Source organism: Canis lupus, chromosome 4 (genome assembly GCF_011100685.1).
Source record: "Canis lupus familiaris isolate Mischka breed German Shepherd chromosome 4, alternate assembly UU_Cfam_GSD_1.0, whole genome shotgun sequence".
Lineage (NCBI taxonomy): Eukaryota > Metazoa > Chordata > Mammalia > Carnivora > Canidae > Canis > Canis lupus.
Window position 1 is genome coordinate 35,690,924 of NC_049225.1, and position 26,018 is coordinate 35,716,941.

The window sequence follows — 26,018 nt, forward strand, 5'->3', positions numbered from 1 at the left end:
GGGTGGAAGCGGAGCCACAGAAGTGCTCCAAAGAGTTTTATTTTGAGCAGCACCCAGGAGATCTTTCCAACCCACATCTCTGGGGAAGTTTATTGTTCAGAATCCCTTTCCCGGGCACCGTCTGCGGACAGTCACCCAGAGCCATGCTCGCCGTTGTGCTGGGCTCCTCTGCACCTGGGGAGGCTGCGTGATCCCCTGCTGCCCGCGCTCCCTCTCCCAGGGCCCTGGTTGATGGCAGGAGCCCCAGGAGCCCAGAAGTGGAAGGAGAGAAGTCAGGACGCTTCTGTCCCACCTCCCTTGTCTCCATGCTCGGCCCTGGAGGTCGTGCAGGCCTCAACCGTAGCGGCTCACTGGGGGCCAGTCCTGCACAGGCCCCGGCTCTGCTGACAGGATTCCCCCCTTGCTCCGCTACCAGTAGGGTGGTGGCTGCTTCCCCCATCTCTGGGGGCCTCATCCCATTACCCCTGCCCACACCCCTGGGTTGCTCTTCAGCTAATGTCTCTTCATTGGACTCTCTGGGGGAAGATTCCGCTTCCCTGCCCCGTCTGTGACCGATGCGCTACCTTTCGTTTTCTTGCTCCTCCCTTCCTGGAAATTCTATTAATTGGATAAGGGATCATTTGCACTAATCATCTATGTCTCCTGTTTTTGCTCTTAGGTTTTCCATCTTTTTGTGTTTTTGCTCCACATTATGAGACATTTCCCTCCTTTGCCCCCACCCCCCGCCATCCCTTCCAATAAAATGCTTTTCAACTTCAGCAATCATATATTTAATGCTCAAGGCTTCTTTCCTGCTTTCGAGGTCTCTTGTTTCCTAGCAATCTGCTCTTGTTTTACGAATCCAGCAGCTTCGTTAATCTCTCTCACGCACATGTATGATCTCTTAAAGTTCTGCTCTCGTCCCCGAACTACTTCAGCTTTATGTGGGGTCGGTCACCTGTCACCTGTCTCCTTGGTGCTGCTGATTTCCTAAGCATGTGGGACTCTCTGGTTCTCTGTTCCTAAAATGAGCGACCAAGCTGATTTTCCTGGAAAGCTAACATGGCTTTCTTTGCTCTGCATCTTCCAGGAGCAAAGCAGGCCGGCTGCCCGGGAGCTCTCTGTGGGGGGAACACACTCACAGCTTCCCTTTAGAATGAGCGTGAGGGGGAGTGGGACATCTCCCGGGGGCTGGTTGTAGGGGCTCCGTCTGTAAGAATGCGTAGGAGCTTCCTAAGTGGACCACGAGCTCAGGGAGTCCAGGCGACAGGAGCAACATTTGCACAAACCTGGCGACGTGGATCGCAGGGAGAGTCCCTAGCAGCGTAGAGCCTGAGTGGAGAAGGCATCTGGGGAGACCCCTGGGAGGGTTTAAGGAGAAACAGACTGACCGAGGCTGGGCGTGGCCTGTGAGGACTGTGTAGGACTACCTCAGGTGGGAGCGTGGGTCTGGGGAGCTTTCGGACTAGAGCTGCTGGCGACGGCCCGTGAGCCTGTGGCGCGGGGTGGCGGGCGCCTGGGAAGGACAACAGCAGCCACGGGGCCAGGCCTGTTTCCCCGCTGGGGGCCTCTGGCATCTCGGCTCTTGCTGCTCACAGCAGCCCTCAGGCGCCGCCTTATGTTCTTAGCTCCATTCCACCCAAGAGAACGTGCGGCCCGGGGAGTTGGCGCCTGCGCCCGTCTCTCGACCACCTGCCCCCCTGGCTCTCCAGGTGGTGACAGCACTCGTGACAAGGGCTTGGTTTCAAAGGGCGGCCCCCTGCCCTCAAGAGGCCTGCTGGGGCGCATCCATCCTTCCTGACACTCAGCCTTCCCGGCAGCCCTGGGGGAGCCCAGGTGTCTGAGGGATTAGGGTCTGCATTTAGCTCCAAAGTGATTCACATGCAACAGGCTGAGGGGGGGCAGGGGGGGAAACGTGTCCATCGCGAGGCTGTTTATCGCGGAGGCTCCAGGTCTAGGAGGCCAGACAAAAGGCCTCCCCTCTCACGGTTCAGGGCCTCCCCGACCGGGCTCGTGGCCCCAGACTGGGGGGGGGGGGGGGGGGGGGGGGGGAGCACGGTGCCCAGTTTCTAGCTCGGCCTCGGCTTTCTTGGGGCCGCTCTGGCCGCTCCTGCGCCGCTGCCGCCAGAGGGTGCTGTCTGCCTCCCCGGCGGAGGCCGGGCCGGGGAGGGCACCTGCGGGGCTCCGGGTCCTCAGGGAGGCGCTCCCTCCGGGGCTCAGGGCTGGGGGCTGGGGGGGGCGGGGCGCTGCGGTGCTGCAGCAGCTCCGACTTCGCCCGCAGATCGCAGCCTGGCCCTCTGCAACGTGGGCCACGGGCGAGTCGTTCCAATTCTCTGGGTCTCAGTTTTTTCTCACCGAGAAATGGGATGAGGGCACTTGGCCAGGGTGCGAGGGTGGAGGGAGAGCAGGTGCTTCTCCCACTGCCTGAGAGCAGGGCTGGGCTGCCCGAACCATCTGGCTGTTGTGGCTCCGTGGCGGGTCTCCGAGCCCGGGCTTAGGGCCCAGACTCCTGAGGCCTGGGCAGGGTCTCGGCCAAGGGCTGTGGCGACCTCCCGGAAGGGCCCAGCAGCCAGGCCCCAGGCAGCACAGCTGCCCCACGAGGAGGTGGCGAGCGGACAACAGGTGTTGGTAGAGCCCCCGGTGGCGGAGCGGCTTCCGGACAGAAGACATTGTCCACTCTAGGCTCCAGGAAGCCACAGTTCTGATCAAGGTTAACTGCGTGGCCTTCCTCCCTGGTCAGATGCTGCCTTTGTGCGTGGACCCGTGGACCCGTGCTTGGGCCTTGGGGGCAGAGGAGCTCCTGGGGCCCTGGGGGCGGGGAATGGGGACACAAGCAGTTCGGGTGCCACCTGCCTCTGCCGCGGAGCCTGGGAAGCTGCGGACGTGCTCCACAGCAGAGGGTCCCCAGGGCCCTGGGAGCAGAGGCTCGGGCCTGCAGGCCACCCAGGGCTGCTCGGCAGCCACCTCGGGGCAGTGGCTCAATCTTGGAGTCTCTCGGCTTCTTCAGTGAAGGAGGAAAAATGCCTTCCCCTGGGAGCTGCTGTGATGATCAGATAAGGCGAGAGGATAGAGCCGCAGATGCCATAAACCGCAGCTGCCCCTGCAGCTCCAGGCCCCTTCCCCAGCGAGTGGCAGCTCGGGGGTCACGGGGGCGCAGGGGGCACCTGGAGCTCACCTGTCCCCGCAGCATCTCACTCCTCGGGACTCACTTTCTTCCCCCGTTTGCCTTCCCTCCCGGGACCGGGACCCGAGGCGCCGCGAGGCCCACAGCGCATCCCGCCACGAGCTCACGAGCCGCCCATTTCATGGAGGGGGACGCCGAGGCCCAGGCGGGAGCAGCGCAGTCCCGGGGGCGCCCTGCGGGGTCCGGGGGGGGGCGGGGAGCCGGCGAGCGGGGCCGGAGCTCGGGGTGGGGGCCGGGCGTCCCGGGGCGGCGCGGGCGGGGACGGAGGCGGAGGCGGGGCGGGCGGAGGCGGCGGGGCTGCGCAGAGGGCGCCGGCGGCGGAGCGGGTAGGCGGGCCCCTGGGTGCCGGGCGGGGGCCGGGGTGGCGGGGGCGCGGGGAGGGGGAGGGGAGGGGAGAGGAGGGACGGGGTGGTGGGGGCGCGGGGAGGGGAGGGGAGGGACGAGGTGGTCGGAGCGCGGGGCCTGGGGAGGGGCGGGGCGGGGCGGGTATGGGGGCGCAGAGCCTCGTGGCCCGGGGTCGCGGAGCCCTGGGACCTGGGGAGGGGAGGGGAGGGGAGGGGCGGGGGAGCGGGCCGGGGTGGTCGGAGCCCGGGGCCTGGGGAGGGGCGGGGCGGGGCGGGTATGGGGGCGCGGAGCCTCGTGGCTGCCGGTTGCAGAGCCCTGGGACCTGGGGAGGGACGGGGTGGTGGGAGGGGGCGCCCCAGTCCTGACAGCCCTTCCCAGCAGCTCCCCTGACCGGTTGCTCTGATGTGTCATGGTCCTTGGTCTCCCTGGGACGGTGGGGGCCAGGCCGCGGGGTCGCACCAGGGCTCAGGGGCCCCGCGGGTCCCCACAGCTATCAGCACCTGCAGAGTCAGGGTAGCACCAGGAGGCCTCACGGGGCATCTCAGGGTGCGTGGGGAGCGGGGTCTCGGTGTGAGGGGGGCAGGGGGTGGTCTCTGTGGCCTCTGGCCCCAGCTCAGGGATGTGACCTCCCCTGGCCAGGAGGGACCTGCCTGCACGGGCATCTCTAGCTCCATGGCAGTGGCAGTCTCGGGCCTCCTCCTGGGGGCCCTCGCTCTGCTGCTGCCCGGGAGCCTGGGGAGCCTCCGAGGTTCCAGGAGGCGACTGTACGAGTGTCACTGTGTTAGGGACCCGGAGCCCAGGCCTGCCTGGGGAGGCCGAGGGCCTGCGGAGGAGGCTCCGGGAGCTGCTGGGAGGTGGGGTTCTGAGCCGGCAAACTGGGACCACAGGGCAGAGCACTCCACCTGGCCGACGACAGGGTCCCCAGGGGACCTGAGCCACCTGCCAGTGCCCCTGGGCACCCCCTGGACCCCTGGGCTCCGTCAGGCTTTGGCAGGGACCTTGGGGACTCATCTCCCACCTGCCCCTGCCCCCACACGTCAGCTTGTGTCCTGCCTCCGCTTCCCCTCTCAGCACCCGTGTGGCAGGGCCCAGGGCGGGACCTCAGAGTCAGGCTGTGGGGCTCCCACTAGCTGTGGGACCTCAAGGTCCTCGCTCTAACTGGGTGTCGCCCTCCCCGAGGGTGTGCTTGGATCGGTGCTCGCTGGGGCATCAGGCGCCCAGAGCGCAGTGAAGGCTGCTGTCCCTTCTGTTCCCCGGGGTGAGGCCACCCTCTGTCTTCCAAGACTCGGCTCCTGCGTGCCCTCCCCGGCCTGCGCGTCCAGTCCCCTCCCTGCGCCTCTGGCTGCACCGTCCCCACATGCATCTCCCGGGACGTCCAGGGACCAGACTCCAAACAGAGTCTCGTCTGCCCGTCTGCAGGCTGGTGGCCACTGCCCTCTCCTTAGCGCCCCTGGACCCCCCAGCGTCCTGGGGCCTCACCTACAGACGGGGCAGTGAGTGAGGGCAGCGTGGCGCCTGGCACGGTGCCTCACAGGCTGGCCGCGGGCCTGTGGACAGCATGGTCTTCAGCGCGGAGATGCAAGCGGTGGGAGCATGGCCTTGGCAGCCCTGGGGGAGGGGGTACTGTGCCAGGGCCGGGCGGAGGGCGCCGCAGCGGGGCTGGTGCCCTTGTGAGGCTGGGCACGGGCCAGAGGATTGGAGTAGGTGCCTGGTGCCCACTCTGTGCCCTCCCGTACGACCGCCTGAGGAGGCTCTGGGTGAGAGCCGGAGCCGGGCGCTCCTCCTGGGGAAGTGCGCGGGATCCTGCAGCTGGGGTGGGTGGGCTGCGGCGGGACAGAAGGGAGCTGACGTCCCACGAGCCCCTCCGCTGTGCCAGGCTGGTCTTGTTGCCGCGTGGGTAGCTCGGCTCCCCGGGGGGTGGCACGGAGAGCTCCTGAACCGGACCCGGTCTGTCCAGTTGTGCGATTCGTCCAAGGGACTAAGATGGAGACTGAACCTGAAAGGGTAGAGGGGAGGGAGAGCTCCAGGGCCTGCGCTCAGACCCTCTCTGCCCGCTTCCTCCCCTGACCCAGGAGGGAACCAGGCCATCCTGTGGGATAAGAATCGCTTCCCCGGCCCCTCCCACAGCCGAGGGGACAAGGGGACAGAGGCTTAGTGACTTTGCCAGGGGACAGAGGCTTAGTGACTTTGCCGAAGCCAGAATTTGAACCCAGGACGAGCTCACGGCCTGCAGCCTCCCCGGGATCCGAGAGGTCTCTCTGCTGTTGCCCCAGATGCCAAGGGCGGCTCTCCCTGTGCAACAAAAGATACTGTTCTGATCCCGGGGACACGGGCCTGCACCTGCTCTTGAGGGAAAGAGCCCAGCAGCAGGTGGCCCACTCCTCGCCCCCGTGTGCTCCCACTCCAACCATTTCATCTTCCCTTCCCTTCCATCCCCTTCCCTTCCCGGGAGAGCTGGCACGAGCATGGGGAGGTGCAGAAGGAGAGGGACAGAGAATCTCAAGCAGACTCACTGCTGAGCAGGAGCGGGACGTGGGGCTCGATCCCAGGATCCTGGGTTCACACCCTGAGCCGGGGGCAGAGGCTCCGCCACGGAGCCCCCAGGCGCCCTCACTCTGACCATTGGTGACCCTGACCCCGTAAGTCCCCACGGTAGAGTCGGGCTGGATGGTGACGGCCCTCCCAGGCGCTGGTGGCATCTAAGTCTTACCTGTTCCCGCCCTGGTTCTGCTCAGGTGCCGCCCCAGGGTCCTGTGTCCTCCCAGCAGGTCCTGTACCAGAAATGCAGCTTTCCTGCGGACCCGGGGCTCTTGGATTCGGGTCCATGCCACCTGGCCCCTGGGGTGCACTCCTGGAAGTCCTCGGCCCTTGTACACACAGGGCCTTTCCGGGCTGGGGGCTTGTGGGGCTCCCCCTGGGGGCCCCCAGCCTGTGCAGGCACGTGCAGGGGCCCACTGGCCACTGGGCTCCGTCCTGGTCCCCACCGTGGCTTTCCCGCCTGGTGCCCCCCAAGCCCCAGTGCTTTGAAATCGGCCCTTGATCATGAGGGACTCGTGTGGGGTCACAGATGGGCTTGACGGGCAGGCACGGGCAGGGGAGGGCCGGCGTGCCCGCAACCCGGTCTTTGCACACCTGACGGCCTTCCCTTTGCTGTGTGCCCCTGAGAAACAAGGCTGGCAGCCAGGTTGGGCCTAGGACCAGGGGGTGTCGAGCTCTGAGGTTGGGTTTTACCCCGAAGGGCCGGCGGTGCTGCAGAAAGACGCGAGCCCGCGGTGGCACCTGCTGCCGTCTTGGTGTAGATCAGATGTGACCAGAGGATTGCTGTCCGGTACTCGGCACATGAAACTCTAGATTCCTTGTCATTAAACAGCTCGGAAGCCTGAGGTCGGAGGGCACTCGTATGACAAATCGTGGCGTCAGACCCGGGTTTGCCGCCGAGCCCTGTTCCCCATTAGCTGTGTGACTGTGGGCAAGTGGCTTGACACGTCTGAGCCTCGGGGTCTCCAGGTCCCAGCAGCTGGGGGACAGCAGCGGCCATGAGCCTCTCTACCTGGCCCCCGCTTCTCTCTGGATTCTGGCAGGAGGCGCGATCCCTGAATACCATTTGTTTGCTTTGTAGGCATCGTCACTGACCCTTCTGGAATCTTCTCTCGTGCACCATGAACATCTCTCACTTCCTGGCCTTGCTGCTCCCAGGATCCCCGCAGGGTCAGAACAGGAGCAAATTGAGGGGCGTTCCCTACAACTTCTCCGACCACTGCCAGGATTCTGTGGACCTGATGGTCTTCATTGTCACCTCGTACAGCATCGAGACCGTCGTGGGCGTCCTGGGCAACCTCTGCCTGATATGTGTGACCATCAGGCAGAAGGAGAAAGCCAACGTGACCAGCCTGCTCATCGCCAACCTGGCTTTCTCCGACTTCCTCATGTGCCTCATCTGCCAGCCGCTCACGGCCGTATACACCATCATGGACTACTGGGTGTTCGGCGAGGCCCTTTGCAAGGTGTCGGCATTCATCCAGTGTATGTCGGTGACGGTCTCCATCCTCTCACTTGTGCTCGTGGCCCTGGAGAGGCATCAGCTCATCATCAACCCGACCGGCTGGAAGCCCAGCATCTCCCAGGCCTACCTGGGGATTGCGGTCATCTGGCTCACCGCCTGCTTGCTCTCCCTGCCCTTCCTGGTCAACAGCGTCCTTGAGAATGTCTTTCACAGGAACCACTCCAAGGCCGTGGAGTTTCTGGCGGACAAGCTGGTTTGTACGGAGTCGTGGCCGCGGCACCACCACCGCATCGTCTACACCACCTCGCTGCTGCTCTTCCAGTACTGCGTGCCGTTGGCCTTCATCCTGGTCTGCTACGCGCGTGTCTACCGGCACCTGCGGAAGCGGAAGCGGGTATTCCGCAAGGGCACCTACAGCTCGCGGGCTTGGCAGATGAAGCGGATCAACGGGATCCTTGTGGCCATGGTGGTTGCCTTCGCCGTGCTCTGGCTGCCCCTGCATGTGTTCAACAGCCTGGAGGACTGGTACCACGAGGCCATCCCCATCTGCTATGGCAACCTCATCTTCCTGGTGTGTCATCTGCTTGCCATGGCCTCAACCTGCGTCAACCCTTTCATCTACGGCTTTCTTAACACCAACTTCAAGAAGGAGGTCAAGGCCCTGGTGCTGACGTGTCAACAGAGCGCCCCCGTGGATGAATCCGAGCACATGCCCCTGTCCACGGTGCACACGGAGGTCTCCAAAGGGTCTCTGAGGCTCAGTGGCAGGTCTAACCCCATTTAGCCAACGGGGCCGGGGCCTCTCCCTGCCGTGTCCGTCGCCGAGCCTCTGCACCCAGCTACGTGGGCCGGTCGCATCCTTACCGGCACCGCTTCTGGCATTCTGGCGGCACTCCATTATTCCTGGCTTTCTGGAGCCCGGAGGGGCCAGCAAGGGTTTTGCAACCATTTGCGTTGTGAAGCCTGCCATTCAGATGGTCCAGCCGTCTGTTCCTGGGAGAATTCTGAGTCGCATTCCGCAGGTCGCAGTAGGCCTTACAGCCTGCGCAGGTGCCAGGCCAGAGATGCTCTGCGCGTAGCGGCAGACTTCATTCTAACTGACAAACAGACGCTCAGCCTGGGGACACAAGGGTTTCGCCTCTGCCAGGTCCCTGGTCTGTGAGGTCCCTGTGGGGTGAGGGAAGGAGCCCATGGGGTCACAGCTCTGGACCTCGGTCAACCCCTCTCCTCCGGGAGAGGTGATGCTGGTGGGCAGGCTTCGTAGGCGGTGAGGACGTCTCTGACGACAAGATAGAGGCATTACTGTTCCGTGATAGGCACATCCCGAGGCAGAGCATGGACCCCGGTCACCTTGGGTCCTCACGCTCCTCTACAGGGGAAAGTCGGCCCCGGGCAGCAGGATTCCAGGATTCACACTCCCTCCACCTTTCTCTTTCACGGCCTCTGCCACCATATGTGGAAACGGGCCTACACGTATCTCCCCTTGATAGGCACCCTGGGGGGCATCTGCACTGTCACAGAACTTGTGCTCCATCCCGAGGACAGGCCCTGCTGCAGGGACAGGGCCCCTGCCGGTGAACGTGGCACATGCGCCCCCGCCGAGTGCTCAGCTGAGCACAGGTGCGTGGCGGCCCGGTCCAGCACGGGCAGGGCTCTCTGACCTGCCCTTCCCGGCCGACAGGACTTCTCTTGACAAGGCCGCAAGCCCGGGACTCTGTGACCCTCCACAGCGTTGACCACTGCCAGGCCGACAGCGCTCAAGGCTGGGACCCCGGCCTCCTTCATTGCACTCTCTGACCGCTAAGCTGATTTGCTCTGGGCGATGTGCACGGTCGTCCCAAAGCCTCACCAAGCCTTCCGTAGGGGTAGGGGCCAGGGGTTCCTTAGTGTGGCTTAATGGGATGCTGGCTGAAAGGAGTAGGGGTCCCCCTTCCTCCAGCCCACTGGGGGCAATGGAGGAAGGGCTACACTGACCATGACTGTCTCCCCATGGAGGTCATGCCCCAGTCCTCGCTGCTGGGCCAGATCTGAGGACTTGTCATCGTGCAGACCCGTCAGGCAGGCCAGGATCGTGTCTGGGCCACTTGTGGCGGGTCCCGGGCTGGCTCCTGCCCCGCAGACCCACCCATGCTCTGGCACAGCGGCAGTGGCTAGACCCACTGTGGCCTGGGGGCCTGGAGGAGTCTCACTCTGAGGCTGACCAAGACCTCGTGTAGCCGACACCCAAGACCAGTGCTCTTAGAGCCACTAGCTCCCTTCCCGGAGCTGTTTGTTTCACCCCAGCCTTTGCTCACATCTCTCATTCCGTCCCTCTGTTGACCTTTACCCTGGCTTTTGGGATAGGTTTTGAGCCAGCCTATTGGGCGCAGCTTGTGGTTGTCCTCTGGTGCCATCTGCTGCTGGCTGCTCCCTGTAAGCCCCTGCCAGCCAAGCCCAGGCCCTGGGCTCATCCCGGCAAGATGTCGTTCGCCAGGCCTCCCAAAGAATTTGGGGGCTTCAGGCCCCTGCAGAGCCTGTGCCATTGTCTGGAGTCGTTGTCTCATTGCCTATTGCAGTGGGGGTGCTTGGGGATAAGGATGCTTTAGGGTGCCTATGTGCTTGAGGACAGGGGAACCGGGCTGGGCATCTGGCATTAGGACTTGGGGTAGTTGGTGAAAACTTTGTTGAGCATCTTCTGTGCTCCCCTCGACTTGCTCGGGTTGGCACAACCTGCCCGGATGGTTTTTTGCACTCCCAGGTCCTCATGGCCCTTGGAGTTGTCTGGTTCCCCGGCCCCCTAGGACTTTGTTGCTCAAACTATGCTCAGCAGACCAGCAGCCTCAGCATCACCCGGCGCTTGTGGCCATTCAGGATCTCGGTTCCCACGTGAGGCCTGTGCGGCCAGAATCCTCAGGTGATTAATATCTCCAAGTCAGCGGTGCACATGTTTGAGGGTGAGAAGCTCTGCTCCATCCACGGTGGGATCTCGACGAGCGCCCTGGGAGCCCTAGCTCTGGAGATGGGCTTGCGGTGGTGCTGCCGAAGAGGTGGCTCGTTGGCCGCGCTTGTTTGTCTCTTCTCCATCTGCATGCGGACGTAATTCTTGTGACACCTTCTCATTCCTTCAATAAATATTTGCTGAATGACCAGGCTGTGCAGTTACGTCCTTAGTGAATGTGCCCTCAGATTTCACTGAAAACTGTCACCAGCGGTCTTCCACGATGCTGTGTGTCATTTTTGAGAGCAGATTAAGGATTTAGCAAATGTGCCAGTAAAGCTGCTACCTCCTTCGGGGCAATAAGGCTCCTGGCTCCCAGCTGACGGGCGCGTCCCTGTCCCTGGTCCTGTGATGGGAGCAGCCCATCTTCCCCGGAGCCCTGGGGCTCGGGCTGGAGCCACCCACCCACAGAGACCCCCTGGGGACCCTTGGAGCAAAGCATTATGGAACCTGGAGGTGGGAGCATAAATCCTGCCTCACTCCTGCCCTGCCTTTTTCCAGGAATGACATTGGCTCGTTTTTTCCCCCATTATAAAGTTAATCACGTTCATTCTTAAACATACCCCAAAACATGCAATAACAAAATAGAAAAAGGGAAATCGTGTCCTGCTACCCAGTGACACTCATTGTTTACATTTTGTGAGTTATTTCTTTAGTTTTTGTATATATAGTGTTAGTTTTATTGGAAAAACATGGTTGAACTCCTACTGTAAGTGTGTGCGTATTTATGCACGATATTGAGATATATTTTAATATTTTCTTTTGCTTAACCTTGTAAGAATTTTCATTCATTCAACAGATATGTCACATGGTAGGTGCTAGAGATACAGAGGTAAATAAGACAGACCCTGTCCCTATTCTCATAGAGTGTATAGTCCAATGACTAGACCCATCCTACATCCATGATCATCATCTGTTGTGGCGAATGGAGATGTTTCTAGACCTATTATGTGTAGCTGCGTGATGAGCTTCTATGCAAGACCACTTTTTTCTGATTTATTATTTTTAAAAAATATTCTAAGTTGGTTCCACACCCAGTGTGGGGCTTGAGCTTGTGACCTGGAGATCAAGAGTCACATGCTCTACTGACGAGCCAGCCAGGCGCCCGCAGAGAACTTTTCCTGTATTTGGAATTATTTCCCTAGAAGAGGAGAAGTGGAGTGGAATTACTGGGTCAAAGGCCGTGGACATTTTTCAAGGCTCCTGACGCGTACTGTGAAACTGACTTCCAAAGAGGCTGGAATGGTTTGTGCTCAGCGGCTTGTGCCTGTTTTGCTGTAGCCCGGCCGCTGTTGAGGGGTCGCCATGAAAGAGCAGACCTCTGCTGTTCGCGACCCTGTGCCCGCTCCCCTCCTGAGCGTCCAGCATCCTCACTTCTGGCCTCTCCTTTGCCCAGAGCTCCCCCAAAGGCTTGTCTGATCTTGAAGTCTCTGCTGCTCTCCTCCCATGCTCTTTTGTGCTCACCTGTCCATCCAAACAGCTCTTGCCAAGGCCACCAGTGACCTCCCCATGTCGCCAGATCCCACGGTCAGTTCTCAGTTTTGTCTTTTGTGGCCAATTAGCAATGTTTGGCAGCTGGTCGATCAATCCCTTCTCCTCGAGTCTCTTTCTGCATGTGGCTTTTCCGGGACACCCCACTCATGGTTCTGCTGGACCGTCCTTCTCAGGTTCCTTCTTGGACCTGGTGTCCCTGCCCTCGGAATACTGGCATGTCCCCCCCCCCCCCGCCCGAGAGACAGGGAGGCCCACCTCTAGTTCCCTAGGTGGCCTCACCCAGCTTCCTGGCTTTCAACATCACTGTTTATGCGTCTAATGCTCTCAGATGTGACTCTCCAGCCTGCTCTCAGGTTTGTACATCCAGCTTCCAAAGGAAGCTTCCCAAGGATGCTGAGTTTTTGTTTGCGCCTGTATCCCCATTGGGAACCACATCACACATTGTAGCTGCTAGGCAAATGAAGATGTGTTGGAAACCCTCCAAGTGCATAAATACTTAAGGATAACAGATATAAAGAGTTAAGGATAAGTATAAGTCACCACAGCTGTCCAAGGCCCGTGGGCACAGCTTTTTTGATACCCAGAGCTTATCCATCACGTCACTGCCAAACGTCTGCACATTTAATCTCCATGACTGGGGAACAAGCATTTCTCATAGAAAGTTTTATCATTCCTTTTCCTTCACTTACTCTCAGAATGTACCATTTGAGGTCCAATTCCGCTTACAGCCCTCCAGTGAGTTCTCTAAACTCTGCCTTCAAAATGTATCGAGAATGACCTTCCCGGGCTCTGCCCCCCGGTCCAGGCCATCACCACCCTCTCTCCAAGATGATTGCGGTGGCCTTGTCTCTGAGGGTTTCACTCGGGCAGAGCAGTCCTTTAAACGCTCTGTTCAGAACCCTTTACTGGTTTTCCATCACCTCTAAGAGCCACATCCCTCCTCCAGGGCCTGCCCGAGTTGGCCATCTGCTTGTCTCTGACCTCACTGGCCACCACCCTTCCCCTCTTCCACCTCCTTCAGCAGCGCTAGCCTCCTGCTGTCTCTGGAGCACTCTCAAATTGCTCTTACTTCAGTCCTTTGTACTTCCTACCCCGACGCTACCCTCTGATATCCACATTTTCACGCCCTTGTTCCCTTCACCTTAAGTGAACCTTTTTCAGAAGATTAATTCCCCAGCCACGCTATGAAAATACAACCTCCTCGCCCCGCATGCCTACTTTATGCCATAGGACTCGGCACCCCATGACACGCTTACATGCATTTATTGCTTTGTTGTGTGGTGCCTTATTTCCCCATTAGGATGCAAACCCCATGAAGGCAAGGACCTTGTGTGTTTTATTCACGGTTTGACTCCTGGAGGACTCTCTGCATAGGGGAGGTGCAAAAGAAGTATCTGAAGAGTGAATACATTTAAAAACTTTTTAAGTTAATCTGAAGGGAGTGATATTTCCCTCTTATTTGTGGGGTGTAGGCATTGGGTTTTATAGGATTTTGGTTCCATGTGTAGTAAAGCTGTTGCTAGCTGGCTGTGTTATCCTCAGAGGCCCCTTCTGCATCTTGGTTTCTGATTCTGCGTCTGTAACAATACTGGCTACTACGTATTTAGTGCCCCAAACACTGCGCTAGACACGCTATAGGCATTGCCTCTTCAACCTTCAGATTGGGTAGATAAGAAGTGAATGGAGGGGGAAAAAACTTTATCCAGATTTTCAAAAAGAGCCAGATTTGAAACCGAATCTGATGAATTCCAAAGTCCATGACTTGGAATATTACAGCAGGGAAAATGTTGACCAGATGACCTCCAAGCTGCCATCTGGCTTTCAGCTAGACAGTTTGAACTTTATGAGTAATGGAGGGACCATGGAGGTCCTTAAGCAGGGGAATGGCATGGCCAGGTTTCATTTAGAGAGATCAGTGTGGCTGAGCTGGCCTGGGTTCCCGTAAAGAGAAGCTGAGGCAGAGGCTTATGGGCTTTTCCTTTATTGGAGAATGAAGTGAGGACATGGGGAGTGAGACGGGGAGGGAGAGAGAGCCAATTCGAAGTCGTGTTACTGAACTGGCTGTTTTTCAAAGGCAGCGGATTACTTGATCTTCTGTGTAAGTCTCAGGACAGACTCTCTGGAAGGAGAAAGAAGTAAGAATTTAACCATCAATCCTTGTATTTCACTCATCAGGGGTTTTCCCCATGGAGTTGTGCATTCTTAGACCTTGAACTCACCTCTCCTGAACAGAGCAGCTCCGGGGAGGGGTGAGAAGGTGTGCGGTGAGTGTATAAGATGATGTGGCACCAGGTCACACCTGCAGGAAGTCGGTCAGAACCTTGCAGAGCTGGGTGCTGCGGTGGCCACTGGACCAGCAGGCGAAGACGAGAGGATCTGAAGGTGGGCATAAGCGAGCGACCTCTGATGCGGGGCAGAGCTGGAGGTGGGCTGGCTGATGGTACCGGTTGAATTGTGTCCCTCACCCCTAATTCATAATGTTGAAAATTTAACCCCCCAGTACTTCAGAATGTGACCCTACTTGGAAGTAGGGGGCATGGCAGGTATAGGGTGAGGCCGGGCTGGAGGAGGGTGGACCCTTGATCCAACATGACTGATATCCTCATAGAAGGAGGCAATTTGAAGAGAGAGACGTACATACTGTAGATGAAAGAAGAGGTCTGGGTGATGCTTCTACAGGCCAAGGGAGGTCAAAGATTGCCAGCAAACCATCAGAAGCTAGGAGCATTGGACACGTTCCTCACAGCCTTCAAAGGAACCAACCCAGGTGACACCTTGATTTTGGACTTCCAGCCTCCAGAACATTGCGACAATACATTTCTATTATTTAAGCCACCTTGTTTGTGATACATCGTTATGGCAACCTAGCTGACCAGTACAGGAGGGGAGTTTGAAGGCAGAAAGACCCGACCATGGGAGCTATTGTGTCCACCAGATGCTCAGTTCCTCGAGACAGATCCCCAACTCAACCTGGTTATGACCAAATAGGGATTTATGGATTCATATCATGGGATGGAGCTTTTCCAAAGGAAGTTCTTTGGTTTTAGGCTGGATCCAGGGATTCAAACAATGACATCGGGACTCTCCTTCCCTTACCCTTTTGTCTCCACAACTCTAATTCCTTAATTCTACTGGTTTCTTCATGGCCTCATCCTCCTACGTGGACAGGAGGAGGCTCCATAGCTCCCACCGTTGCTCCTCATGAGCACAGGGACAAGGAGCATAGCTTTCTTCCTGCGCCCAGGCAGAACCCAAGAGAGGCTTCCCATGGCTCAGTCCTGAACAGATGACCGTGGCCAAGTTGCTGCACACCTTCTTTAGCCAGGCCTGGGTCCGGGGACTACCCCTGGGTCAGGGTGGTGGGTCAACTTCACTTGAATCACATGGCTCTGATAGTATTATTATTATCATCATTATCATTATTATGTTTTAAAGACTTACATTCAATGAGGTTAACGTAAGTGTATTGCTAGTTTAGGGGTAAAATGTAGTGATTTGTCAGCTGCGTGTAACACCCACGTGCCCTCCTTCACGCCCATCACCCAATTACCCCATCCCACCCGCCTCCCCTCCAGTGATCCTCAGTTTGTTTCCTGGAATTAAGAGTGTCTTATGGTTTGCCTCTCTGTTTTCATTTTATTTTATTTTTCCTTCCCTTCCCCTGTTTTGTTTATATTAAATTCCATATAGGAGTGAAATTATATGGTCTTTCTCTGACTGACTTATTTTGCTTAGCATAATATCCTCTAGTTCTATGTCCTTGAAAATGGCAAGATTTCATTCTTTTGGATAGCTGAGTAATATTCCAGCGTGTGTGTGTGTGTACCACATCTTTATCCGTTCATCTGGTGATGGGTATCTGGGCTCTGTCCATAGTTTGGTTATTGTGGACACTGCTGCTATAAACATGGGGGGAATGGTGCCCCCTTGGGTCATCATGCTTGTATCCTTTGGGTAAATACCTACTAGTGCAATTGCCATGGCATAGGGTAGCTCTATTTTTAGCTTTCTGAGGAACCTCCATGCTGTTCCCCAGAGTGGCTGCACCAGCCTGCATTCCCAACAGGGTTGAGGGCCCCCCTTTCTCTGCATCCTCACCAACATCTGTTGTTTCCTGACTTGTTAATTTTAGCCATCCCAACTGGTGTGAGGTGGGACCTCATCGTGGTTTTGGTGGGAGCATTATTATAGCAGGAGATAGAGGTAGTCTCTCAAAGAAAGTGATGCCAGGCAGGAAAAAAAAAAAACAAAACACCAAAGCAGAGGTGGGCTTGGAGAGGAGAGATGCATTGGAGACATATTTAGGTGTCAAGTGGACAGGATGCCTTGGGTGTCGGGGAGAGAAGGAAGATTCTCAGGTTCTGGGCTTGGGAAAGTAGGGGTCAGTTGGTGCATTTAATGAGATGGATCAGAATGACCAGGTGGACCAGATGAGCAGAATTTGGGGGACGGGTAGCTCATCTTAGGACATGTTGTTGATGGCACACTTGGGCATGCAGATGGACGGTCAGGTGCTTAGATCTGGAGCTCTAGGGAAACCTTGGGTCAAGGCCTGACCAATCCATGCGGATGGGGGCCAGATTAGGGTGTGGGCTGATTTGGAGCTGGGCATGGCCCAAAAGAATTCCAGTTGCCTAGAGCTGAATCTGGTGATAGGGCACTGAGGTCAGCAAACATGTTGGGGTCGTAGGACATGGGGTGGGACAGTGTCCCGGTGGACAGAGCAGCATAAGCCGGACATAGGGGCTATTTCCCCAGAGCCGAGCCAGAGACATCAGGCAGGTTGCCCTCACCAGGTGAGTTGTTCTATGGCCTCGCTTCTTTAGAAAATCAAGAACAGCCTCAAGTCAAACTTCTTGGCAGGAAGCCGGGAGTTCTGTCCTTACCACTTTGCAGGGACCAATAATACCCAAGAAATGCTGCAAAGATCTGCAAGTTCCTCAAAGAGGAAATCTTTGATTCCTACAGCGTGTTGAGGGATGTCTGATGGTGGAGGAATGAGCACAGCTCTCGTCTCTGTCTTAAACTGGGTCGTGCTGACTTGGGCAGACATCCCCTGGTGACAGAGATCTTGGCGTGGCCTCGTCTGGTGGTGGGGCTTCTCCCTACACAGTGTCTTCAAGGGTCTGGTATATTTTGCTAGACTGCTGCCAATCCACGGAGGCACACCAGCCTGGGGCCCCGGGGTCTCCAGAAGATACCGGGAAGGGGTTTGCAGAGCAGACTAGGATGCTCTCCTCGCTGACAGCGACCAAGCACTTCCTGCCCCGGGCGGGAGGGATCTGCGGAGAGTGGCTGCACCCCGGCCCTTGGGGTTACAGGCTGCTTAAATGTCACCATTTATTTGGAATGGATTCCCGTCAGACTTGGAGAAGTTTATCAGGGCAATTGTGTATCAGCACAAAGCTCTCTTAAAATACATTTCCTTTCATTCATAAAGGTGTTAATGGGCATTTGATTAGTCTTTGTCTTGACTGCCAAGGAAACGGTAGGGAAAGTAGGGCGCGCATTCAGAACAAAGAGCTCCGGGCCCCGCGTCGCAAACCCCGATAGCCTTATCTCCCTCCCTGGGTAGTGTGTTCTGCAGGGCCAGCAGCCCGCTGCCACATGCGAACGTCCCTTGCAGCCCCTTCTGGGCTTCAGGACCTTAGGGTGTGGGGGCAGGTGGAGGTGCTGCGGAGCCAGGATTTCCCAAGAAGACACCTCCCTTACCCACTGTTTCCTGACCCACATTTCTTCAACCCAGGTGTCTGGGGCACGGGGAGATTGTACCTCACCTGGGCAGGTGTGAGCCGTGCTGCCAGCTGGCGGGGGGGGGGGGGGGCGGGGGGGCCTCAGTCGCGTCCTGGGGAAGGACTACTGGGCTCTCTAATCAGCACGGCTGGCAGCTCCGAGGTGGCAGCCTGCACCACTTCCCCCAGGACAGAGCGTCACAACAGTTAAATATGAGGGCGCCTGGGGGGCTCAGTTGGGCATCTGCCTCCAGCTCAGGTCGTGATCCCAGGGTCCTGAGATCCCTGCTCGGAGGGGAGTCGGCTTCGCCCTCCGCACTCCCCCTTCTCGCTCTTGCTCACTCTCTGTCAAATAAATAAATAAAATAAAATAAAAAATAGAAGAGTTAAATATCACAGAGTGTGGGGGGCGGGTGCTTGAGCACCTGTGCAACCTGGACCCGCGCCTGCGCCCAGCAGGGCCTGAGGCCTGGGCCGGGGAAGCGCCCGCGGCCGCTGCCCTCCAACCTCATTCGGGACGCCCCTCAGCATGTGGCCCAGCTGGGTGCCGCAGCGGGCGGGCGGTTCGAGCCACCCACTTCCCCGTGCACACGGGCCGGCCCATCCCCCCAGGGCCCTTTGGGGGCTTGGGTGCCAGGCGGGTGGTGAGCACAGCCGCAGGCAGCAGATCCCGTGTGTTTGCGGCGGGGTGGGGGGGGCGCCAGGAGGAGGCCGGTTGGTGTGACTGGCGGGGGTGCTGGCCTTGGGAGGCCCTGTGGCTGCAGCCAGGTGCTGCGGCTGCTGCTGCTGTCCATGGGCTGGCACGGGGGCATGGGTGTCCTGTCCTGGGAGGCGACAACCGAGCCGGCCCGAGGGGGTTGGAGCTGGGAGCTCGGGGAGCTGGCTGGCGGGGTGCTCAGACCCTGGGGCCGTCCCCCGGAGAGGGGCGGGCGCCTCCCTGCTCAGGAGCCCGAGGCCAGGGCTTCCGGGGGCCGGATGTTAGCTGGTGGATCAGCGGCGGGGCCCTGCAGAGGGCCACTGGCTCATCCCTGAGCTCGTCTGGGGTCCCGCGGGCCCTGAGCCCCCTGCTACTTCATCCGGGCTCCGCATCGGAGTTTGGGCCCTGAGGCCACTTCCACAGCTTTTGGGCTCAGCTTGCTAAGCGAGGCCACTGTGGCCCTAAGCGCTGAGTCCTGGCCCACAGGCACGGGCAGGGGTGACACTCCTGTCCTGACGCGTCCCCAGGGTGGCGGCATGCGCTGCGGGACACGTCCCTGCTCCCCGGGGCCCTGACCCGTCCTGAGCCACGCGGGGTCCAGTGCGCTGGCCAGGGGGTGACGGGCTTGTCGCCATGGCAGCCGTCTTCCCCGTGTGTGGCTCCCATGTCACCAGCTCACTGAGAAGGGCCTGGAGGTTGCTAATACCGAGCCTCAGCTTCCGCATCCGTCAAATGGGGGCTTCGATTAGAATGTTCTCAGGATTCTGTGCACTTTTGGGAGGGTCCATGATTTCTGTATCCCGTGGGAGACGAGGTACTTCCTCAGGCCTCCCTCCGACCCTGCCAGCCCGAGCAGAGGCCCTCGGCAGGGCCCCCCCACTCCCCCCACCCCCTCACCCCCCCAACCCTGGCGTTGAGCTCCCAGGACCCAGCAGGGGGTGGCCCGAGGCTCGTTGCATTCAGAGCCGGGTTGCCCTGGGCCCGGCAAGTCCACGCGGGAGCTGGGGCTGCGGCCGGGCGGTTACGTCAGTCACTTAGGTCAGCAGTGGCCGCCTCAGAGCCGCGCACCGGCCTGGCAAAGGCCAGGCAACAGCGTCATCGGTGTGCATTCTCACCGAGCACCGATGGACACGTGGGGAACGAGCCGCAAGTGTCCAAAACACCGAGAAGGCACCGGGATGGCGGCTCGGAGGCTCGGGTCCCGCTGCTGCCCGCGTGTCGCCCAGGCTCCAGCCCCAGCCCATGCGGCCTGCGTCCCCTGCGCTCAGGGCTCAGAGCATCGGCGTCGAGCCGTGGGCCTGGCGGGCAGCCTGTCCCTGAGCCTCCTCGACGTTCCTGCCCGCCTGCGCGGGGCTCCACACTGGCCAGTGTCCCAGCCCTGAGCCTGCGGGACCGACAGCCCCAGGCGTGTGTGGATCACTCCCTGGGGAAGCTCTGGCCGTCGGGCCGCGTCCTTCCAAGTGGCCCTGGGCTCCCTCCCCGCAGGCCCTGGCCTTCCGGGACGCGGCCGCAGCTCCCGGGACCTCACAGCCCTCTTAGCTCTTCTCCTCGGAGATCAAGCTCCTCCGAGAGCATCGTGACCCACGGCCGCCGCCCTCTCGCGCTCTGCCGGCTTCAGCCGTTGGTCACGCCCGCAGCTGGAGTTGCCATCCGGAGAGGCCCACGTGGCCTGCTGCTCCCCGCACGCCGGCCCCCTCCCCATGCGGCCTCGGCAGCACTTCGCTCTCAGCGCCACATCCGCGGAGACGCCCCGCGGCCCCCCACGTCCGCCCGGCCGCTCCCCTAACTCTGGCCCTCAGGGCTCAGCCCTTCCCTGGCCCTGCCTGGGCCTCTGCAGCCCACCTGCCGGACTCCCCGTGAGCACTTGCGTTGGGTTCCCTTGGCTTCCGCCGCTCTTGCAGGTTGGCGGTCCCCAGACTTCCCGTGCCCGTGGGCGACACCCCCACACCCAAAGGCAAGCCCAAAGAGAGCGGGCCCTTGCCCTGCGCTCCCGCTGGGCCTCCTTCATAGCCACCCCGCCACCCCGCCGCCTGACAGCTCCTGCCCCGCGGCTACGGCGAGAAGCTCCCTCAGGGGCACCTCCGCGTCCGGCCTTGCTGTCACGCCTTGCTGTCCGGCAGCTTCCTCCGGCTCCAGGTGCAAATCCGACCCTGCCGCTACCATCTGGTGGTTCCCAGCCCTGCAGGCTGCAGCCCCAGCGCTTCCGTGGCCCCCGGGCCTTTGCCGGCCCACGTCTGGCCGCCTTCCTCACGCTCTTTTCCAGCCTCTGCTCCCTCCACCGACCACTGATTTTCTGTCCCTCAAACATGCCGCCCTTGAGTCCCTGCAAACAGTCCAAGTTCACTCTCCGAGCACTTTCCCCGGCGCCTTGTCTCATTGCCTGTGTGGCCACCGAACGGGTCAGAACGGGACGGAAGAAAGGACGTCTGTCTGGGCGTCCTCCTGGCTGTGGCCCCCCCGGCCCCGGGTCCCTCCCCGCTGCGTGGCCGACGCAATGCCTGGCCTGGAGTGAGTGCCACGGAGGACAGACAAAGGAGCCTGGAGGTTCAGGGCTGAGCTCTAGGGAGGAGGCCGAAGGGCGGACCGGAAGGTTCCCCCGGGCAGCACAGCTCGTGGAGGCTGCAGTGGTCCCTCGGGCTCAGCCCAGGCGGCTCCCGAGTGGAGCACCCACCTCGGCCTGGACGTCGGGAGGCCCGTCTAGTGTTCGTGTGTAAGTAGCAGGACGGCATAACGTAGATGGAGCACGGCGGGAGAGAGCCGTCGGCGGGCGGCCGCGCTTTGCGGGCTCCGGGCACATGGAGCGCCTCCTGCTTATCGCCCCATCACGCTTCCTCCAGCGGCGCCCGGCCGCAGTGTTGACACAGGAATCTACCGCGTGTGTGTTTATCAACAAAGACCAATTAACACACGCATGTGTTCCTATGCAGATATGGAGACTTCCTTATGCAGACGGGGCCGAGCAGACGTTTGGCTCAGAAACACTTGGTTTTTAGAACTATTGAACAAGTAGAGTAGAGGTGGCGGCTGAGGTGGCGGCGGCTGCACCCTTGCCGGGCGGCCAGGTACCCAGACCCCTCTGGTGTCTTTTTTTTTGAAAGTCCCCTTTTCTTGAAACGAATGCTGCACAAATGACTTATACTTTTGTCTTTGAACAAAAAAGCCAAGTTTAACTTTGTCTCATGCAAACAAAAGTTAGGACGTACAGATAAACCAGATGAAAACCAAACCGTGGATAATGCCCGTTTGTGTGTCAGTTTAGATTCGTTTTCCCTTTCGAGTTCTATTTATTGATTCGCACGGGTTTTAAAATGAACTTAGACCAGGCAGTCCTTTTATGATTCTTCCTTTCTATTCTTTTTTGATGTATTTAATTGACTTAATTCTTCTAAGGGACCTAGAGCATATTAATGCTAAGTGAAATAAGAGGGAAAATAAGGGAGATAAGAGTGAAATAAGTGAAGGACAGATACCCATGATTCCATCTGTATGTGGGACCTAAAAAAACAAAACAAGTGGACAGACCACAATAGCAACAACGAAAAAGAGAAGCTGTCTTTACTCGTTGGCCAAGGGGAGGGGCAGGAGTGGGCAACATCATGGGGGGATGGGAGGCGGCAGCGGGCCTACGGGGATCAGTGGGGGAGGAGCTCAGTCACAGACGTGGGCCATGTCACTGTGGTGCCTTTGGTGGCCGGCGGGGCCCCACCTCTTGGCGGTGAGCATCACGTGCTTGTCTGACACGACAGGTTGGCTCTACTTCCATTAAAAAAAAGTCTCCCCAGCGGCTTGGATCTGCCTCCCTGGGGGTCGGAGCGTGTCGGGGTCGCTGAAGCAAACGGGTTCCTTCGCGAGTGTGGCCGGATGCACGACAGTCCTTTGCTCATCGATCGGAAGGAGGGGCCTGCGTGCAAGTCATGGGGGTGAGGCCGGTGGAGGCCGGAGCGCACGGGGGACCTGAGGGCAATAGGCTTCATGTACCCAGAGGCCTTTCTGGGTTCCGTGTCGTCGGAAGTGGCTGTGTCGGAGGGCGGGGAGGGCCCTTGAGGGGCACTGAGGGCACTCAGGGCCCGTTACCCGCTTCCAACCAGTGTGCGGACCCTAGGAGCCCCTGGAGTGGGGTCCTCGCTGTGTCACAGTCCAGGAGGCAGCCTGACCAGAGCCCTGGAGGGAAAGACCACAGTGACTACGGGGTTGCACTCATGTTTTTGTTTATTATCTTTATATTTTTCACATTTCCCAAGGTTTCTACAATAAGTGGCTGTTGCGTCTTTCATCAGAAACGGCTGATTTTAGAAGCCTTCGTGCCTCGGTGGAAAAGACCCTTCCTGGGGCCTCTCAGGGCTCCGGCTCAGCTTCCTTTCTGTCAGGAGAGCCTGGTCCCAGGAATCCCTGCAGGCGCGCTCCCTAAAAGCCAAACCAAGGGTGAACAGCCTGTGCCACCTCCGGGCTGGGCCGGCAGGGCACCCCCTCTGCAGCGGGGCCGAGCCCACCCCTCCCTGGGACGGCTGAGGGGCTCAGAGCCTGGTCCCAGCACAGCTCTTCCAGCCCAGACGCTGGGTGGTGGGGCCCCGGCCCCCTAGATGTCTGAGAGTGGGTCACCCAGCTTCCCGCCCGCACCCCTGAGGCCGCCGGGCATCCAGGCCTGGCCCGGAGCCCACAGATACACGCACTTCGACAGGCAGGAGCCGCGGCCTCCACAGCCAGCGTGTCCTGTGTCCTGCCGTTACCACGACACCAGAGTCACAGCCTGTCTCAGTGGTCCCTTGTCTCTGGAGACTTGATGTCAGGCTCGCAGGAGGCTGGCTGTGCCGGCTGGTGTGGCTGACGTAGTGCTGAGAGCGTGGGGGTCAGGAAGTTGAGGGGTGCAGCAGAGCCGGCCTGCTTGGGGACCCCAGGCTGGGGACACTGGGTGGGGACAGTGGGCTGGGGACAAGGGCCGGGCCACAGCTTCCTCAGCGGGGCCGACATTCTGATGTCCCCACCCCTTTCCTTGCTGTCATTGAGTAGCACTTGAACCCTACAGAGGCTGTGGGCTGAGGGGGCCTGGCTGTGGGCCCAGGGCCCTGCTTTTTTGCACACCAGCCCCCATGTCTGCTCTTGCCGGGAAGCAGCCCCCCTGCGCCCCCGCCCCCCCCGCCCCCCCCCAAGCCTGGCCTGGCTCTTCCAGTGCGGGCAAGGGCTGGAGGCCCCGTGGGGGCAGTGCCCGCCCGGAGCCCCTGGTGACCCCCACCCATGGCCCTCGCTCATCTTGGCTCCTCTGCAAGCACAAGTGGGCCTTGGGGCGCTTCTCCCCATGAGTCCTGGCAGGGGACCCTCCCTTGCATCTCTTCTCTCTGGGGCTCACGTCTCCACAGCCCCCATTCCAGCCCCCCGGCTCTTCTCTTCCTGCGCTCCATGCCCCCTCCCTCCCCTGGTGGCCCCTGCCCACAGTGACACCTGCCCCACACCCTCCGGCCCCCAAGCTGCAGGGCGCAGCCTCCCCGTCACTGCCTCGGGGACCTCCAGATGGCCGGGAGCCCTCTGTCCCATCCTCTTTGCCTCTTGAATTGCCTGGCGCAGCAGTAACCAGCCTTCCAAGGTGTGCACCCCCCCCATCCCTGTCCCCGGCAACCCGGTGTCCCCGCGGCTGTCTCCGGGGGCAGTGGACGAGGAGCCGTGCCCTTGCTGCAGAGCCATCCGTGACCTGCTCCGGGGCCTGCTGGTGGCAGAGGAGTGTGTTCGGCGAACGCCAGGATGCCAACTTATGAATATGCATGATCTCTTTGTGCCCTGGACTTTCTCCTCTTTTTCAGAAGAGATGGATTTGGGGGCGCCCAGGACTGCTGACAAGCCTCGCACTGAGTGTCTGAGGATAGGACCCCTGCTGCCGACCCCTGCCGGGCTCCTGACCACTGCTGGCCTGGCCCTTCACACACGCGTTCTTTTTTATTGCGTGAGACGTGGCTGTAACACAACGTAAGATTTGCCATTTTAACCGTTTCACTGCGTGCAGGTCAGGGACATGCAACACATCCGTGCTGGCGTGCCGTCCTCGCCACAGTCCCCCAAGAGTTTCTGGGACCCCGTTTCTGCAGCCGCTAACCACCGACGCCTCGCCCCCCGCTTCGCCCAGCCCTTTGCCATCTCTACCTTCTGTCTCTACGAGTTTATCTATTTTATTTTATTATTTTTTTTAATTTTTATTTATTTATGATAGTCACAGAGAGAGAGAGAGAGAGAGAGGCAGAGACACAGGCAGAGGGAGAAGCAGGCTCCATGCACCGGGAGCCCGACGTGGGATTCGATCACCGGGTCTCCAGGATCGCGCCCTGGGCCAAAGGCAGGCGCCAAACCGCTGCGCCACCCAGGGATCCCGAGTTTATCTATTTTAGAGATTTCGCGGAGTCATGAGATCTTTGTCAGCTTGGATCTGGCTGGTTCCACTTAGCGTAATATTTATTTTCAAGGTTTATCCATGCGGTCAGCATGTATCAAAACGTCATTCCTTTTTTTAGAGAGAGCGAGCGAGAGTGGGGGGAGGCGGGAGGGAGAGAGACCCCCAAGCAGATGCCCCCTGAGCGCGGAGCCCAGCCCTGGGCTTGATCCCCACAACGCGCGACCCCGAGCCCAAGGCAGCAGCCGTGCCGAGCCAGGTGGGCTCCATGTGGGGCTGCGGCGCCTCTGCGGCAGGTGTCCCGCACGCACCCCGGTTCGCCTGCGTGGCTCGCAGTCGGGCGGCCGTGACCAGGGCTGCTCTGGATCTCCCCGCGGGGGACTGGAGATGCTGGGTCGCGTGGTGGGCCCACCCGGTCCTCTCAAGGAGCCACCTGGTTTCCAAAGCAGCCGCATCGTCCTACCTTCTCCCTGGAGATGAGGTATGAGGGCTTTGAGTTCTCCCCCAACCTCACCGACCCGTGTTACGTTCCATTTAAAAAATTATGGCCACCTTGGTAGATGTGAGGTGGTGTCTCGTCGCGATTTCATCTGCATCTCCCTCATGACTGGACATGGAGCATCCTTTCGCGTGCTTATTGGCCATTTACGTGTCATTTCTTTGGAGAAATACGTATGCGAGGTTTGTGGTCATCTTTAAATTTGGGTTTATCTCCTTGCTGCTGGGTTTTAGGGATTCTTTATACGTTCCGGGTATTGAATATGTACATGATTTTCACATATTTTCTTCCATTCTGTATGTTTTATTACTTTCTCAATGATATCCTTTGATTCTCCAAGGTTTCTGTGTTTTGATGAAGTGTGTTTATTCGTTATTATTCTTTTTTTGCTTTTGCTTTTGGTGTCATATTTAAGAATCCGTTGCCAAATCCAAGGTCATAGATTTACCCCTATATTTTCTTCTAAGGGTTTTATAGTCTTGGCTCTGATTTTAGGTCTTTGATACATTTAGGTCTTTGATACATTTTGAATTAATGTCTGTATAGCGTGAGAGGCAGGGCTCCAGCTTCCATCTGTTGCAGGTAGAAATCAAGTTGTCCCAGTGCTGTTGGTTGAAAGATCGTTCTTTCCTCAAAAAGGGACACAGCAACCTTGTCAAATCAATTGACCATAGAAGCATGGGTTTAATTCTGGGTATTCTCGGTTCTATTCTGTTGGTCTGTGTGTCTATCTTT

General features: G+C 59.2%; 1 protein-coding gene and 1 long non-coding RNA gene across 4 annotated transcripts; one reads left to right on the plus strand and one right to left on the minus strand.

Moving 5' to 3' along the window:
- Positions 1 to 3,444: 3,444 nt before the first annotated feature.
- On the plus strand, positions 3,445 to 10,636 carry LOC489082 (neuropeptide Y receptor type 4-2). Of its 3 annotated transcripts, none has more exons than XM_038534557.1 (2): positions 3,445 to 3,489; positions 7,128 to 10,636. In XM_038534557.1, exon 2 carries the CDS (start codon positions 7,168 to 7,170, stop codon positions 8,293 to 8,295), a length of 1,128 nt encoding a protein of 375 aa, XP_038390485.1. In that variant the 5' UTR covers positions 3,445 to 3,489; positions 7,128 to 7,167; the 3' UTR covers positions 8,296 to 10,636. The 3 variants fall into 3 exon arrangements, with proteins under 3 accessions (XP_038390485.1, XP_038390487.1, XP_038390486.1); XM_038534559.1 differs by lacking the exon at positions 3,445 to 3,489 and adding an exon at positions 4,097 to 5,265; XM_038534558.1 differs by lacking the exon at positions 3,445 to 3,489 and adding an exon at positions 5,330 to 5,878.
- Positions 10,637 to 13,957: 3,321 nt separating this feature from the next.
- LOC119873252 lies at positions 13,958 to 21,188 on the minus strand. The gene is made up of 3 exons (XR_005357603.1): positions 21,083 to 21,188; positions 14,202 to 14,358; positions 13,958 to 14,101 (listed from the first exon to the last, which is right to left on the minus strand). It is a non-coding gene; the product is annotated as an uncharacterized LOC119873252 (long non-coding RNA).
- Between the last annotated feature and the right edge of the window lie 4,830 nt (positions 21,189 to 26,018).